Raw genomic sequence first — 17,158 nt, 5'->3', positions numbered from 1 at the left:
TGTCCCATTGTTCACATACAAGCAAGATATAGATCAATGATACACAGAGCAACCAAAGTAAACATAGATAACATAACAGGAAATAAACAGAACTTCTGGCCAGTACTTGCCTGGATGAGGTCAAATTCTTAGCACTGGTGATAGACACACGTGAGCCTACAAGATTCTTTCCTGAGGAGCAAAAAGGGATGGGTTGGGTAAGATTTGACAGGACGCACAAGTCTCTCAGACTGCAGAATGAGTTGTCTCCCCTCATCCTGACTACAGGAGTGTCCCTCTCATCCTTGGGTCTTTATAACCTGCACTTCCCCAACCTATCCTTCTTTCCTCCCTGAGGAAGGAACTAATAGTTCCAAAGGTTAGAATAATTCCTTGTACTTTTATATGTATGTATTATGGTTCTGAGAATTTCACTTTCAGATGGTAAGTACTGACCAACAATTCTTTCTCATAATTTTGTAGCTTTCTCAAGAATTGTTTTTCTTTTCATACAGTGACCACAATGAAACAGATTCCAGTAGCAAGTGGCTTCCTTTCCTTCATAATTACCGTAATACTGAAAAAAAACTAAAATGAAAAGGTACAAACCACACAAGGAAAAAATATACGAGTTACTAGTAACCCATAATTTGAATTATATCAAGAAATATTGCAAATGTTTGTTTGACAATTTTGTGACATTTGCAACATCAGATTAACTTGTCAAATATAGTTAAAACACACACACACACACACACACACACACACACACACACACCAGAAATTTGTAAGTATTTCCAAAAAGTATCATGAGCAAGATAAGTTAAAGAAACAAAATATTATGAATGGTGATAGCAAATGATTTAATAATAATAATAACATTATAGGCTTCCACAACTGTTTTGTATCAGGTAACCTGATGAGAAAGAACATAACAGCAAGGGGGAAGGCAACTTGACTGCCTGGTGATCATAAATTGTTCAGTTATATGTACTGTGGTACACCTTGGTAACATACATTAGCAGATCACAAAGGTCTGGTGACATTGTTGGGTTCAGACACTTAAGAGGGGGTTATAGTGCTTGTTATGGATTTAGGAAAACAGTAATGCATGCTATAAAAGGGCCAAGCTTCAAGATTTATTTTTCATGTTTACTTTAGTTCTTCATAGATTACAAAATTTAAAATTTATCCTTCCATGAAAAAAGTGCGAGGTGAGTTATTGAGCAGTTTCTTGCTCTTGAACTTCCAAAATTTCTTGCTCATTCAACAAACGTGATACATTTGTAGCAAAATTACAGCGAACTGTGAAAACTAAGGAGTATGCACATGAAATTATATCCATGCAATCACTCAGCCATTCACGAGAGCAGCTGATACACTCACTAATGTTTCTTTTGAAATTGACATCAGAAGACAGTACCAGTCAAGAAACAGTTTGTGAGATGTCTGTACATTGTTTTCATACAAAATGCACCCAGTTTTGAAGTGAAAGGCAGCTCACAGTCAAGAAAATCGTAGCCCAACCTATACTCAGGCACAGTTTTTTTTTAACACAAAGTTGTTGCCTGAGCTATGCTCGGCTTTGGTGTCGAAAGTGTTAACAAATCACACTTCAAATTGACAGGCCATGACATTTCTATAAATTTTGACAACATACAAGATATGGCACCTATATGTGATTTCTTGCCATAAACTGAGAAATAGGAATGAAAATCACCCCTTCAGTTTTAAGGCTTTTATTTTTTAAGTCATGACCAGTTTTGGGATAACAAATGCCCATTGCTAGGTGTGATTACTGAAAAAGAAATTAAGTGTGCTAAAATTAATTTTTACATCCACTTGTATTCATAAAATAATGAAAACTAATGAGGACTGTTGTGTATAAAATTCTAACAGTGATCAGGTTGTATATGGTGAAAAGTGGGAGAGGAGTAAATTGCAATACTGTAGCAACAACTAATAACAGAACATAGAAACCATCTCTTCAGGCATGGTATAGGATAAGAACCAAAATACTAGTTCTATTATTTATTGCTCTTTGAATAACCTTTATTACACTTTTTCTACATATCTTCTGCATTGTTTACATCAGTTTATAATATTTTCTCTCTAGTTCTGGATGAACAATTATCAATTTAAATGTGAATGGCCAGGTTACTTTGTCTCATGCCACTCATTTCCAGTCGTCCTAACAGAAGTCCGTAGTACTGCCACACCGAAGTTTAACAATTTAGCTCCCTCCTTTGTGGGCACCACTCGGTGCTCTATGCTCATTTGTGTTGGTCATCTCAACTCTACCCAGTCTCACTGTACTTGGGGTTGCAGCACACAACATGTGTTCTGCTTCATATCTTATACCATGCATCTATACCTAGGCAGTTTCTCTGTTTTATTATTAGTTGTCACCCCAGTATTGCAACTGACCCCTCTCTCTCTTTTCACCATATCTAGCCTGACTGCTATTAAAATTTTATATCTGATAGTCCTCATTAGTTTTCATTATTTTATGCATACAAGCACATGTAAAACTTATTTCTAGCATACTTCACTTTTCTGCTTTCAGTAATTGCACCTGGTGATGGACATTTGTTTGCCCGAAACCAGTCATGACTTAAAAAATAGAAGCCATAAAGTGAAGTGGTGATTTTCATATGTATTATGATGCTCAGCTGCAGATGTTCCCCCAAACTGATTATTCACTGAGGACATAATCTTCCAGTAGGCTAACACTTGGTCTTGTACTGCTCATGTTTGTGCTTTTCCAGGAGCAGTATCTTTTTATTGCCTTTGTATTTGCTGTGTGTCACCAACAAAACCAGGCAGGGAACTCTTACCATTCTGGGATCTGGCCCTCTAATCACCATCTTCAGCATCCACCAATGAACTGTGGAACTGCATTGATACAGCATGTCACTTGGAGCTGGAGAAATGATTGATGCTGTATCCTGAGATTTGCTCGAATTAACTTTTTCAGTGCAGAATTCTTATCCTTTATGGTTCACTCCTTGAGTAATTTACAAACTAGTTTTTATTCTCCTGGTGTAATTATTATTTTACACCTCTGTAACTGAGTGGTCAGCAGGGCTGACTGCCATCTGGGTGTTACCAGTTCAATTCCTGGTACAACCAGGGATTTTCCCTTTGTTGGAGGACTATTACACAAAGCACCACACTCATCCTCTTGAGGCCAACAGAGGAGCTGCCTGATCAATTAGAAGCAGTTTCGAGATCAAAAAAACTCAACAGTGGCCGGGAGAGTGGTGTGCTGACCACATGCCCCTCCATACCATATCCAGTGATGTCGTTAGTAGAAGATGACATGGTGGTCGGTTGGGCCCAACTGGCATGTCTAAGGCCAGAACACAGAACTTTACATTTTGCCATTATTAGTGTGTGGTACACCATTCACATGCAGCTGTGGATCACCAGGTGTTTTCCACCAGGCATATGCAATGTTTTTGTAACAAAAGAAATGGACTAATCTTTTACATTGGGATGTTTTATTTTATGCTACAGTTGTTATTGGTTGTTCCCATAGACTTCCTGATGTGTTGCATATGGTCATTAAATGTTTTTGTCTCCATTTCTTTCAGTCAAATGAATTCACTTAGAAATCTGCCCACCTTCACACAAAAAAGTTTGTGTGATAGGAATGGTGGGAGAGATGTAGGAAAGTCACTGTGTAAATTTACTGATCGCCATACTTTGCACCAGTGTCCTGGGTTAAATTCCAAATCTCAGTAAAGTATGTCATGGAATGAAGACCAATGACACTGTTGCTTGTGATCCATTTGTTGGATGTTAAGCTAAGCATCTCCCATCATGTTTTTTGAAACAAGTAGACTATGTGATGGCACTAAGTTTCACCCTTTCCATTCACTTTCATTATCATCAAAACACAAACCTTACACCACACTCCGTGCATTCATCACAATCACCTACGCTAACCAGTCCTACTTAAGTCACAATAAGCACATTTCACAAATGAAATTCACACATGCAGTGCGAGTAAAGGAAGGATGCTTTTTAATATTAGTAGACGTGTGCTGCTATCAAAGTTAGAAATTTTGTTCGTGCATTGATACAGTAGTTTGTTTACATTGTACAATACAATTGTGAAATGCAAGCCAAAGGGCAGCAATACAGATTTACCGGAATGTAACTGAATGCAATCCTTGTCTGTAACAACAACAAAAATTTAAGTTTAGTAGTGAAAGCTCGTTACCATTCAAAAGTGATATGCAAACATTGGGGAAGTGAAGGAGGACTAAAAAATTCACTTTGCATTATGAAGCTGAAGACCACCTATTATTGGGTAACAGTTCATAGAGTACCCATGGAGTACTAAATAATTTAATATAATGCAGTCTGCTTGATATATATTTTAATGATATTTGATCTTTCTTTGTTTTTGTTGTTTGCCTTGTAAAACCAAGGCCAGCTTTCAGTTTTCTGAATTTAAATGTAGCTTGAAAACTCACTTAATTGCAACAATTTGCTCTACTTGCTTCTTTTATTTTGTTAATATAGTCTTGCTGCAAGTAGTATTTCAGGCGTATGATTTTAATCCATGCTCTATCAGTTATTAGTGTATTTTTCATATTAAAATAGAATCATTGTGTATGCAAATGATAGTACATCACTTTTTTTTAGCTAGATTCATTACTTGTTTCTCATGCCTAGATTTTAAACACTATAGATGTCAGCCAATGTTCACCGTGGTTTCATAATCTGATTTGTTTGTGCAAAAAAGTGATATGTGCTTTATCTCAAACATCACTGTATTATTGCATTTTTGAAATGAATTTGTGTTGTATGTCTTATTTTCATTATAAAGAAAAAGTTTTCAGTTTGAAAATTACATAAAGTATTAAAGTACTAAAAAACCTGTTTCAGTTTTGAATGAAGGATTGGTTAAGTTCCTGATGGATCGTGATGATCTGCACATGGAGCAAGATTCTATGCTTGTTGATATTGAAGACCTCACAAGATATTTGTAAGTATGGTGTTTTAGTTGTAACATAATTTAGTTTTTAAAATGAAAATTCTTATAAAATCTGTTACATTCAGGTAATTACTGAATGTAGTTGGTGGACAACTTTCTTAGACTTCTTCTAACCACATAAAGGAGATGTTGGATAGCAGAAGGCACATCTAATGGTAAACTGTTACATTTTTTTAGCTATTGGACAATGCCATTCATCACACACACACACACACACACACACACATATGTACACAAACCACTGTCATCTCCAGGCACTATGGCCTCACTGGGAGCAGGTGGTGATCTTGGCTGGGTTGGATAGTGTGGATACAGAAGAGACGTGGCGTGGGGGGAGAGCAAGATAGGAGTGATGGAAGATGTGTAATGTGGCCTGTGGAAGGATGGGGGGGACATGTTAGGTGGAGCATGGGGAGAGCTGTGATGAGGAGGGGGAAAGGAAGGGAGTAGAGAAAGGGAAATGACTATGTAGGTGAGCCTGGAGGATAGATGTCATGTGCGAGGCTGCAGTGGGAGCAGGGAAGGAGACAGAGGCAGGTGGATGTTAAGGACTAACAAACATTAAGGGGAGGGTGGAATCATGAGAACAAAGGGTATATTTCAAGGAGATTTCCCACCTGCCAATTCAGGAAAGTTGCCATGCTGGGCAACTGGATGGTCTAGCTACCACTCCACAGTTTTGTGAAGGCCATTCATGCAGACAGAAATTTTTTCAGCAGTCATGCATTCAAAGAATGTTGCACAGTGGTTGCTGCTAAGTTGGTAGACTACATGGCTGCTTTCACAGGTGACCCTGCTTCTGATGGGAGTGTGTGGTTACTTACACAGTTTCAATAACCAGCTTTAAATGATGAATCTAGGATTATACTGCAACCTCCTATGTATCACTCACATAGGGATCGCGAGAACTGTAGCACACGCAGTGGGATTTTAATAATCATTCTTCCTGCGCTCCATACGTGAATGGAATGGAACAAACTTAATAACTGGAACAATGGAATGTACCCTCTGCCATGCACCTCTCCATTGTTTGAAGAGTATAGATGTAAACATAGTGGGCGGGCATAGCTAAAATCTTGCAGTCTAGTATTAAATGTGCATGTCTGTTGTTCAACACCTCTACATAGTGAGGTGCAAAGTATCCTAATATTCACATTGTTATTTCATCCTGGAGTCTTCTTTATCAAATAACTTCCTGTAATGAAAGGCATTCTCTAGGGTCAGTACAGATCTATCACCCAAAGGAGGCAACTTTGCTGAACACACATTTGTTATGTGGTTTTCTCAAATTTTTATGTTTGCCTCATTTACTTTTTCTCATTAATGTAGGTAAGAGCCAAGTTATAACATGCTCATTATCCTCCATTACAGTCCAGCAATTAACTTGGAAACCCACTAGCTGACAGTTCATTAAGTAAACCAAAAGTATACATGGATCATAATAACATAGTGATTGTCGTTTAACTATTTACAAGGCTGCTACAATAGCAACAACCAATCAAAGTAAGCGTTTGTTCTGTTCCGTTCACCATTGTCAAATTGCTCTGCTATTGCAGGTAGCAGTTACTGTAGCCAGTTACAGACGACACTTGTGGCCAGTAACCCAACAGTTACAATCTGTTTCCATTGTGTGCTTCTTTCCCTGTGTAGTGAGTTTGTTTTGCAATACAGAATGTCTCAAGCTTGCAATAGAAGTATGCAGGTAAGAGTGATTACTGAACCAAATGTTCAGTGATCTGCTCACCTCACTTTTGTGTGGTCAGACATGCAAGTTTGTGTGGTGTAGGAATATTTTAAGGAGAAGAGAGACTATGGTGTGAATTTACTGGTTCTAATGAAGGTAGAAAGGACAGCAGACACTTTGAGGATACATAAAAACACTGTTGTCAATGTTTGTAATTAAAAAATAGTGTGCAGAAGAGGAAGTGGCTGGTTCATCTAAGATGCAGACACATGGTAAAAAGAGGAAAAGTCATTGCTGTTCATCATAGCATATACTAACAGTACAAGAGGAAAGGAAATCCAACTATAATCAAACTATGCATTATTCTTCAGGAGACAGAGTTATTCAATGGCAGTAAGACTTCTTTGTAACAGTTGTCAGAGAATTCTGTTCCAGGTACAAAAAAAACTATTGCTTGCAAAATTATAATGAAGAAGTCTTACCTTTTGAAGACGCTGTCTGGCTCACATTTCCATAAGAAATCTCATCTTGTTATTGGGGGTACCCCTCTGCGCAAGTATTCACACTACAGTTTGTACTACTTTCATGTTTTTAGTTACTGTGTTCACATAAAGACTTCAAATCCATTTGAGCACCACTTTCATACTGAATATGACACAAATATGTAAATCATACTGATTATTGTCCCTCCCCCCATGAACCATGGACCTTGCCGTTGCTGGGGAGGCTTGCGCGCCTCAGCGATACAGGTAGCCGTACCGTAGGTGCTGTCACAACGGAGGGGTGTCTGTTGAGACGCCAGACAAACATGTGGTTCCTGAAGAGAGGCAGCAGGCTTTTCAGTAGTTGCAGGGGCAACAGTCTGGATGATTGACTGATCTGGCCTTGTAACATTAACCAAAACGGCCTTGCTGTGCTGGTACTGCGAATGGCTGAAAGCAAGCGGAAACTACAGCGATAATTTTTCCCGAGGGCATGCAGCTTTACTGTATGGTTAAATTATGATGGCGTCCTCTTGGGTAAAATAGCCCGGTGGTAAAATAGTCCCCCATTCAGATCTCTGGACTGGGACTACTCAGGAGGACATTGTTATCAGAAGAAGGAAAACTGGTGTTCTATGGATTGGAGTGTGGAATGTCAGATCCCTTAATTGGGCAGGTAGGTTAGAAAATTTGAAAAGAGAAATTGATAGGTTAAAGTTAATATAGTGGGAATTAGTGAAGTTCAGTGGCAGGATTTAACAAGATAATAATAAGTTGTCTCTTCCTCCATGAATAGATGATGAATGTAGCTAGCCGCTAACTTTGTGTAATGTCTTGTCTGTATAGACGTGTATCTGTTGTCTTTAAGACCCTTTCACCTTCACACATAAATCTATACAGTAATGTAGGGGCCTCCCGTGTCTTGGCTGATTCGTGATAAGACAGGCGAAAAGTTATACTAATGGAGGATTATTAGTATTATCTCTATTTTCATTCGCTCTCTCTCTTTCTCTCCTTTATCTATGTACAGTTTTTATTATAATATTTCATTACGTGAAATCAGCCAAATAGGATCTTTGGTGGAGTCCTTCGTCTTGGTAATCAGCGGCTGGCTTGCTGTAAGAGATCTTTACATTTATTATTACTGTTAAACACTGTATTCAGTCGGGAGAATCAATCGTGTGGACAATTTGTTCCTTTTATGAAAGATTGCGAATTCCAGATGTGTACGAAGCCTTTTTGGATGATTTAACACAGACTCAGTGATTGCAGGCTCTCTTCGACACAGCTGTAACTTCCCCACTAATTATAGGGCCAACGTGATCATCAAATGGTTCAGAAAAAAAAACTCATTCGTTCATTCACTCCGGAACAAAAAGTCACAAACCTTATTTATGAAGGAAATTGTGTATTAAATCCATCTCCATTACATGTCCAGATCTCCGGTGATTCCACGTCTTAATAATTTTCCGTTTACACTCTCTTTCTATTCAAACAAACCGCTAGTGGCACAAAAGTTAATTCGCTCGATTTAGCGAGAAGAAAATCAGAATATGTGTCTCTCAGAAATACGTCAATCCCTCAATCCCTACTCCAGAAGCTGTCCTAGTTACCACTCCAACAACCATGGAGAATGCATATATGCATCTCTTTTATTTCAAAGAATAAACACGCTAGAAAATACTTTGGCGTTGTCTAGCTGTGGCCGCATATGTTACGATAAAATCAGATCAGATACTTTTCCAAAGTGAATGAATGTGGATGGTTTGATTGACAATGATTAATTGGTGCGTGGTAGAGGGTATTTTCTGTGGGGACATTACAATGCCCCTCGCAGCGAGCGAAGTTTGTGAGCCTAATTTTGATTTACCGAACACACTTCGTGAGCTATCTATTAGTGTGGGTAACCCGGAAGTGATGAGTGTCGGTCCTCCGACTGAAAAAGATTAAATAAGAAAATAAACATTGGAAACAAAAGAAATGAAGAGACAGGTACCGCGGCTGTATTGCTTTTACGTGCATCAAGGTGTTATGTTTGCTGTGCACAACCAAGGAAGATGATCTTTCATGAGACTGTTATCAGGGTCTACCCATTCGGGAACTTTCTTAAGCAGGGAAACCTTGGAAAACCTCTTAAGCCTAGACCCCCAGCCTACGGTACATAGAAGATAGGAAAGCCTACAGAAGAGAAAAAATAATTTTGAAATTGATCTCTAAAGGAAAGATAGGGATCGATTTATATAACGATTTGGAGAAGAGTGATTTGTGCCTCTAGCAAAAAAAAAATTACAATAAATAACTTGAGTTTCTTTTTTTACAATCTTGTTCCCAGGACAATATCTTGCGATGCTGAAACTCCCTCGGACCTTGCATGTCCCCAACGTCCACATTTGTAGTCGGTCTTCTACGCGGCCCACAATGGGAAGAGTAGAAGGAACAGGGATACCAGATTTCACATGCAACATTCATTGCAAAAGAATTAGCAATGACCGAAAGGGAAACTCTTCCTGTAAAAGAACTGGTTATGTTCCACCGTCCAAGATTCTCCTTTTTGAAAACAAAATCCCTATGGCTTCATGCATCCTTTTTCTTACAATGTACTGCAAGGAATTTAGCCATTGACTTAAAGTTTCCATTTATCCATTGACTAATGCTGTTGCCGAAAACATCATAATAATTACTCTAGTTTGAATTTTCTTTTGGACTTCGCATCACCATTTGTGCTTGTAAGTCCAAAAATTCCGACACATTTTCTGTCAATGATTTATTCTTCGTAATTTAAAGGATTCATGCAACTTGCAGTAGATTTTGGATTCAAATCATCGAATAATGGAAAGTGTGGTTCATTTTATACAAAGACATAATCCATCATTTCCTTGAAAAGTCGTATCATTTATCTATACTCATAAAAATTTTATCCTAAATGCATATATTTCTCTGCTTGATTGCTGTAATGTAAAAGTTATTAGTAGTGAGGAATGTGGATTCTCTTCTTTCATTTATTCTCTTCTTTCATTTATTCTCTGATTCATCCGGCATTCATACATGCACATATATGGAAATGGATTTTCAAACAAAATTCTAAAGTGAACAAGACCCATTAAATAACTACTAATTCTATGAATCTTAGTTTCTTTTGACATTCAACAATAAATCAAGAACTCTTAACGTCTAATTATGACACTTTTTTTTAAAAAGTTTAGTTTCCCCTCGCGTTTGATGCGAGTCTCTTACAAAGCATATCTGTGTCGTCTATATCGATTCTAACTCTCGCGCCAGCGTCAATTGTTTTGCGTGGGAAATTATTCTTGCGGCATTAACCGTCAGTCATGATTCACTGCCTAAACGCATCACTTCACACGTTTACACACCTAAGCGTGCACTTGAAATTATATATGAACATTCACTGGGAACCTCTTTTGATTATGCAGCGTCATTTTCGGAAAACATTTCTTTCTTCTTGAAGGTCATTCAGATCCTTTATAAATCTTGATGACATTAGCAATGCTAAAGTTCCATGTTTGCCCAAACACAGGTGAAGCCTATCTCCACTGTCTTCTTTGCAGCACTCGATAGTAATAGTTAGTCACTATTTCTACAATCTGTGTCACTGATTAATTATTTCAGTTTAAAGTTTTCTAACACTAAACACACACAGTTTATTTTTATGTTTTTTCTAGCGTTCATCTCTGTCACTTGCAATGGGGAGCAGTATGGGCTTGTAGAGGGTTTGATCAAACCCCATTTCAACATGCGATGTATTTCCTTTTGAACTTGAGCCTTTAACCTCCAGGGAACAGGATAGAAAGTTCTACAATACGTTTCGTGCGGCTTAACGTAGAGATGGCATATGTATCCCATAATAGCTCCTGGCCTTTCATCAAAAACGTTTTCATATGTTAATAATAATTCATTGAGCTGCTTCTTCTGATCTTCGATAATGCAGTTGGATTCATTTAACTTTGCAAACACTAATTGACCGAAATCTTCTTTGACTTGGAACTCATTAATTACCTGCTCTTTCGAATTTTGGGCCGTCCTGATTACTTGCACACTGATCCCACAATTATATTTTCTCGTAAGGCATTTTTTTCTCAAAAACTCCAACTCAATTTCTTGTTTATTAACATTCAACCAAATTTTTCCTGTTTTAAAATCTATTCTGCATCCGTATTGACGTAGGCTGTCGACTCCGATAATGCAATCTACCACCAAATTTTTCACAACAAGGAATGTGCTTAATATTGCTACATTTCCGAATTCCACACCAAGTAGTGACTGCACCCTTACATTAGCCGATCGAGCCCCAACGGCGCCTATTATTCTGCAATTTTGAACTGGAAAAATTGGTACTCGTCTTATATTTCTGATCCTGTTGAATAGTGCCTCCGAAATAACATTTGTGGTTGCAGCTGTGTCTAAAACCGCCACTATAGGTACGGTCTCCATAATGACTTGCACTTCGGCTACTGCCACCTGTTCCTTATCCTCATTTTGTGGTTCTAAGTCCTCGGTCAGTTCATCTGCCAGTAATCGTCCATCATTATACGTTAACATGGGTACACATATCCTGTTGCCCCTCAACCAATTGTTGACCGCTCGTCCGGGGCACGAGTGGGTCCTTACAAGTTTGTTGGATTTTGACTTGTCTGCTGGTTGACATCATCCGTCACTTTGGTAATTACCGGTTGATTTGTAGATGTCCGTCCCCACTGATGTTGGCTATTTGAATTCATTCCTCCCGGTTGATTCCACTTCCTATTATCGTTATTATTCCAGGCTTGGGGTCAGAAATTTCTTTCGTTCCCCCACACGGGATTGGATCTTTTCCCGTTCCTGTTGTTCCTTGAATAGCCCCTCGCAAGACCATTGCCGGGATTACTATTGAGATTTTGAGGGGTTTCTCCATTACTTAACGATCTCTGTTCATTCCTTCTAAGTGTCGATTGATCGCCATTGGCATAACACATACTTCCACCTTGCCTACTGTTTGGCGGAGGTTCTATCTCCCTATATTGGAATCTGTTATTACGGGCTTTCTGGTTGTTCTCTTCGATAATATCTATATGGTCTAACGTCGTGAGGAATGACTCCAAGTCTTTGTCGTTGCTGTAAATCAATTGATTCCGGATGCTAGTTGGTAGTCTTGTCTTAAATATGTTTATTATGTCTGGCAAAGGCATACGTCTGTCCCAGTATCTCGTTTTATTTATATATTTTTCAAAATACTTTCTAAGGCTTCCTTTCGAAAAGGAGAAAGGCTCTGGGTAGAGCACCTCCTGCCTTAGGCGTTCCTGTACCCCTTCTGATCAGAACTTTGCTAAAAACACCTTCTCAAAATCGTCATATGTCGAGCAAACAGAAGTCATGTCCGAGGCCCAGATTGCCCCCGAACCTTGTACGAGGGCGGTTCAGAAAGTAACCTCCGATTGGTCACAGTGCGGGTTGTGGGGGGAGTAGCGGCGCCATCTGTGGGTTCACGCACTCAACAGGTCAGTCGGCATCAAGCCGTGGTCGAGTGAACGTCGTACCTGCGCTAGTTTAGTTTTTGTGGCAGTTTGAAATGTGTGCTGCAATAGAAAACCCCGCCAAATGTGAAGTGCGTGCTGTCATAAGGTTTTTTTTACAGCCAAAGGATATTCTGCAGCAGCTATTCATCGTGAGCTTTATGCCGTGTACGGACCAAGAGTTACGACTGAAGGAGTTGTCCGTGAATGGGTACGTTTATTTAAAAGTGGACGAGAAAACGTTCATGATGAAGAGAGGAGTGGTAGACCATCATTGGGAACTCGTTCAGACAGTTGATGCAAAAGTTCGTGAAAATCGACGTTTCTCAATGTCGGAGTTGTCTACTGGTTTTCCACAGATTTCTAAGACTCTCTTGTACGAGATAGTGACAGCAAGATTGGGTTACCGTAAGTTCTGTGCACGATGGGTGCCCAAAATTCTTACTGACCACCACAAAACTCAAAGAATGGCCTCTGCATTAGACTTTCTGTCACGTTATGAGGACGAAGGAGAACCATTGTTAAACAGAATCGTGACCGGTGACGAAACCTGGATTAAGTACGTGAACCCTGAGACAAAAGAACAATCAAAGATGTGGGCACATTCAAATTTGCCTACCAAACCAAGAAAAGCCTCGCAAGATTTTTCTGCCAGAAAACTGATGGCAACGGTGTTTTGGGATGCCAAAGGGGTGTTGTTGGTTGAATTCATGGAACGTGGTACGACCATTAATCAAGACGTGTACTGTGAAACAATAAAACAGTTACGACGGGCTATACAGAACAAACGCCGTGGTATGCTGACTTCCGGTATCGTTTTTTTGTACGATAACGCCCGTCCTCACTCTGCTCGCAGAATAACGGCCCTTCTTGAGTCCTTCAAGTGGGACGTTATCAACCATCCACCTTACAGCCCAGACCTGGCGCCAAGTGATTATCGCCTCTTCATGCATTTGAAGAAATGGCTCGGGTCACAGCGGTTTGATGACGACGAAGAGCTCAAAGATGCGGTCACAGGCTGGCTCCAGGCACAAGCGGGTGATTTTTATGCAGAAGGAATTTCAAAGCTTGTGAAGAGATACGATAAGTGCCTCAATCGCTATGGAGACTATGTAGAAAAACAGTGCAAAGATGTAGTTGTAAGATGTATATATTAAAATATTTTTATTTAACTTGGTGTATTTTTTTAAATCAACCGGAGGTTACTTTCTGAACGGCCCTCGTATATATCCTGTAACAAAACTGATCTTCTGCCACTCCGATCAATTTCTGGGTAGCACTCCTCTGAAACTTCGAATAAAAACAATTGGATGGACCACCCTTTTGTCAGGGTTAAAAATCTGGAATTGCATATGCTTTATCATTTTTTCTTCAGCATGGCAAAGGCTTTCATAATCTCCGTTAGATAAGAATTCACGCGAACAGCCCGCTTGTGGCAATTTAATGTTTGAATTACTTACACAAGTCGGTATTGTGTGCAAATGGGCAGTAACTGGCTCTATAGTCGCTGCCAACTTCTGCTGCTGCCCTGTATTCATTTGTTCTGAGCTTTGTTGTGAAGCGCGCATCGACTCTTCTATCGTTTGTTCCCAATGCTCCAAATCAGCACCTAACTGGTGTCGCACCTCCTCAAGCCCTTTTGCAAACAAATTCTCTTCCTGTTTGCCAGATAAACTCTGGAATACTGCCTTAACATTTTGCTCAACGTTTTCACACATTAGCCTTTTGTTTTCTAATGTGATTTCGGATAATTTACCCGTTAGTACGTTAATTTGGTGGTCTATAACGTCTTGACACTCTGTCAGATGTTCAACGCTTTCCTTTAGGTTAGCCTGTATACGTGCCAATTCAGGAAGTTGCGCAATTGCACATGACATGGCGTCTTGCTTTTGTATTAATTGCGGAACCATTTCCACTTGTTCCTGTACAGTATCTATCTTAATAGCCACATACTCCTTCATTTCGACACGTATGCAGTGAGTAGATTCCTCACATTGTGCTTTCACCAATTCTATTTGTGCAGTTAACTTTCGTTCCGTTTCTTCGGCCTGATCTTTGAGTTCCTTGGTCTTCGCCTCTATCCGCTGCTCTAATTCGGAAAAACTGTCTTGTAACTGCTGCTTAATCTCAGTCTGGACTAATTTCATTTCTTCTTGAGTTTGAGTGACTGCCACTAATTGTGCTTTAATATCGGTTTTCAGATTTTCCTGCCCTTCAGTAACTGAGGCTAATTTCATATTCAAATCATTTTGCCCTTCAGTAACTGAGGCTAATTTCGTATTCAAATCATTTTGCCCTTCAGTAACTGAGGCTAATTTCACGTTAATATCGGTTTTCAAAGTATTCATGCTCTCGGTTATCATCTGCATCTGTCTCATGATAATTACCACTGGATCTAATCCCTGCTGTGTACTTGCTGATACACCTCCAGCCGTGTTTACAGGGCGTTCTATTGCGCTATCTGTAGCCATCGGTCCTACAACACTTCTTACTGCATCATTATTATCAGTGCTAACAGCTGAAGGCTGTTGCGTGTTACTTTGCTCTGCTTGACTCATCCTAAACATTGCCCTAGTTAAAACCATATAAATGTTCTACTGTCACTATATATAACTCCCTTCTACTGTCACTATATGTAACTCTGTTCACACAAAAGTACTTCTGTGTCTACCTTCTTAATGTACATATACAGATAAATGCAACTGGGACAGGTCAATGAAAATACATCTAACGTGAACAGAGTTAATCAATGTTCAAAAATCAAATAACACTAAACAAAAAAGCGTATACTTCAACTATACTAGCAAGCTATAATAATAAAAATATAGATCTGGCCTTTTCTCTACGCCCAGCGTGCTGTCTTTCGGCTTTATTTGTAGATCCAATTATATCACCTGCGAGTCTTTCCTCTCTTTTCCAAGCGTCAGTTAGGTTAGCTCGTCGTAGTTGACATGAAACAGAGAACAAAATTATTTAAGCAACGTCCAAAAACGTGTCCTGTCACGGATTGGCCATTTTAACAAGATAATAATAAGTTGTCTCTTCCTCTATGAATAGATGATGAATGTAGCTAGCCGCTAACTTTGTGTAATGTCTTGTCTGTATAGACGTGTATCTGTTGTCTTTAAGACCCTTTCACCTTCACACACAAATCTATACAGTAATGTAAGGGCCTCCCATGTCTTGGCTGATCCGTGATAAGACAGGCGCTTTACGTGCCACTGTCATTACCTCCCTTTCCTGTTCCAGTCGCGTATGGCTCGCGGGAAGAACGACTGTCTGAAAGCCTCCGTGCGCGCTCTAATCTCTCTAATTTTACATTCGTGATCTCCTCGGGAGGTATAAGTAGGGGGAAGCAATATATTCGATATCTCATCCAGAAACGCACCCTCTCGAAACCTGGCGAGCGAGCTACACCGCGATGCAGAGCGCCTCTCTTGCAGAGTCTGCCACTTAAGTTTATTAAACATCTCTGTAACGCTATCATGGTTACCAAATAACCCTGTGACGAAACGCGCCGCTCTTCTTTGGATCTTCTCTATCTCCTCCGTCAAACCGATCTGGTACGGATCCCACACTGATGAGCAATACTCAAGTATAGGTCGAACGAGTGTTTTGTAAGCCACCTCCTTTGTTGATGGACTACATTTTCTAAGCACTCTCCCAATGAATCTCAACCTGGTACCCACCTTACCAACAATTAATTTTATATGATCATTCCACTTCAAATCGTTCCGCACGCATACTCCCAGATATTTTACAGAAGTAACTGCTACCAGTGTTTGTTCCGCTATTATATAATCATACAATAAAGGATCCTTCTTTCTATGTATTCGCAATACATTACATTTGTCTATGTTAAGGGTCAGTTGCCACTCCCTGCACCAAGTGCCTATCCGCTGCAGATCTTCCTGCATTTCGCTACAATTTTCTAATGCTGCAACTTCTCTGTATACTACAGCATCATCCGCGAAAAGCCGCATGGAACTTCCGACACTATCTACTAGGTCATTTATATATATTGTGAAAAGCAATGGTCCCATAACACTCCCCTGTGGCACGCCAGAGGTTACTTTAATGTCTGTAGACGTCTCTCCATTGATAACAACATGCTGTGTTCTGTTTGCTAAAAACTCTTCAATCCAGCCACACAGCTGGTCTGATATTCCGTAGGCTCTTACTTTGTTTATCAGGCGACAGTGCGGAACTGTATCGAACGCCTTCCGGAAGTCAAGAAAAATAGCATCTACCTGGGAGCCTGTATCTAATATTTTCTGGGTCTCATGAACAAATAAAGCGAGTTGGGTCTCACAAGATCACTGTTTCCGGAATCCATGTTGATTCCTACATAGTAGATTCTGGGTTTCCAAAAACGACATGATACTCGAGCAAAAAACATGTTCTAAAATTCTACAACAGATCGACGTCAGAGATATAGGTCTATAGTTTTGCGCATCTGCTCGACGACCCTTCTTGAAGACTGGGACTATCTGTGCTC

General features: G+C 39.6%; 1 protein-coding gene across 1 annotated transcript in view; it reads left to right on the top strand.

Moving 5' to 3' along the window:
- LOC124775754 (schwannomin-interacting protein 1 homolog) overlaps nucleotides 1-17,158 on the top strand; it is an 810,951-nt gene that overhangs the window by 787,209 nt on the left and 6,584 nt on the right. The window contains exon 12 of the mRNA XM_047250583.1: nucleotides 4,879-4,978. Within this exon, the coding sequence (XP_047106539.1) occupies nucleotides 4,879-4,978 (100 nt within the window). The remainder of the gene's footprint in view (nucleotides 1-4,878; nucleotides 4,979-17,158) is intronic.

Source organism: Schistocerca piceifrons, chromosome 2, assembly GCF_021461385.2.
Source record: "Schistocerca piceifrons isolate TAMUIC-IGC-003096 chromosome 2, iqSchPice1.1, whole genome shotgun sequence".
Classification (NCBI taxonomy): domain Eukaryota; kingdom Metazoa; phylum Arthropoda; class Insecta; order Orthoptera; family Acrididae; genus Schistocerca; species Schistocerca piceifrons.
This window is presented reverse-complemented; position numbering and strand designations above follow the sequence as displayed.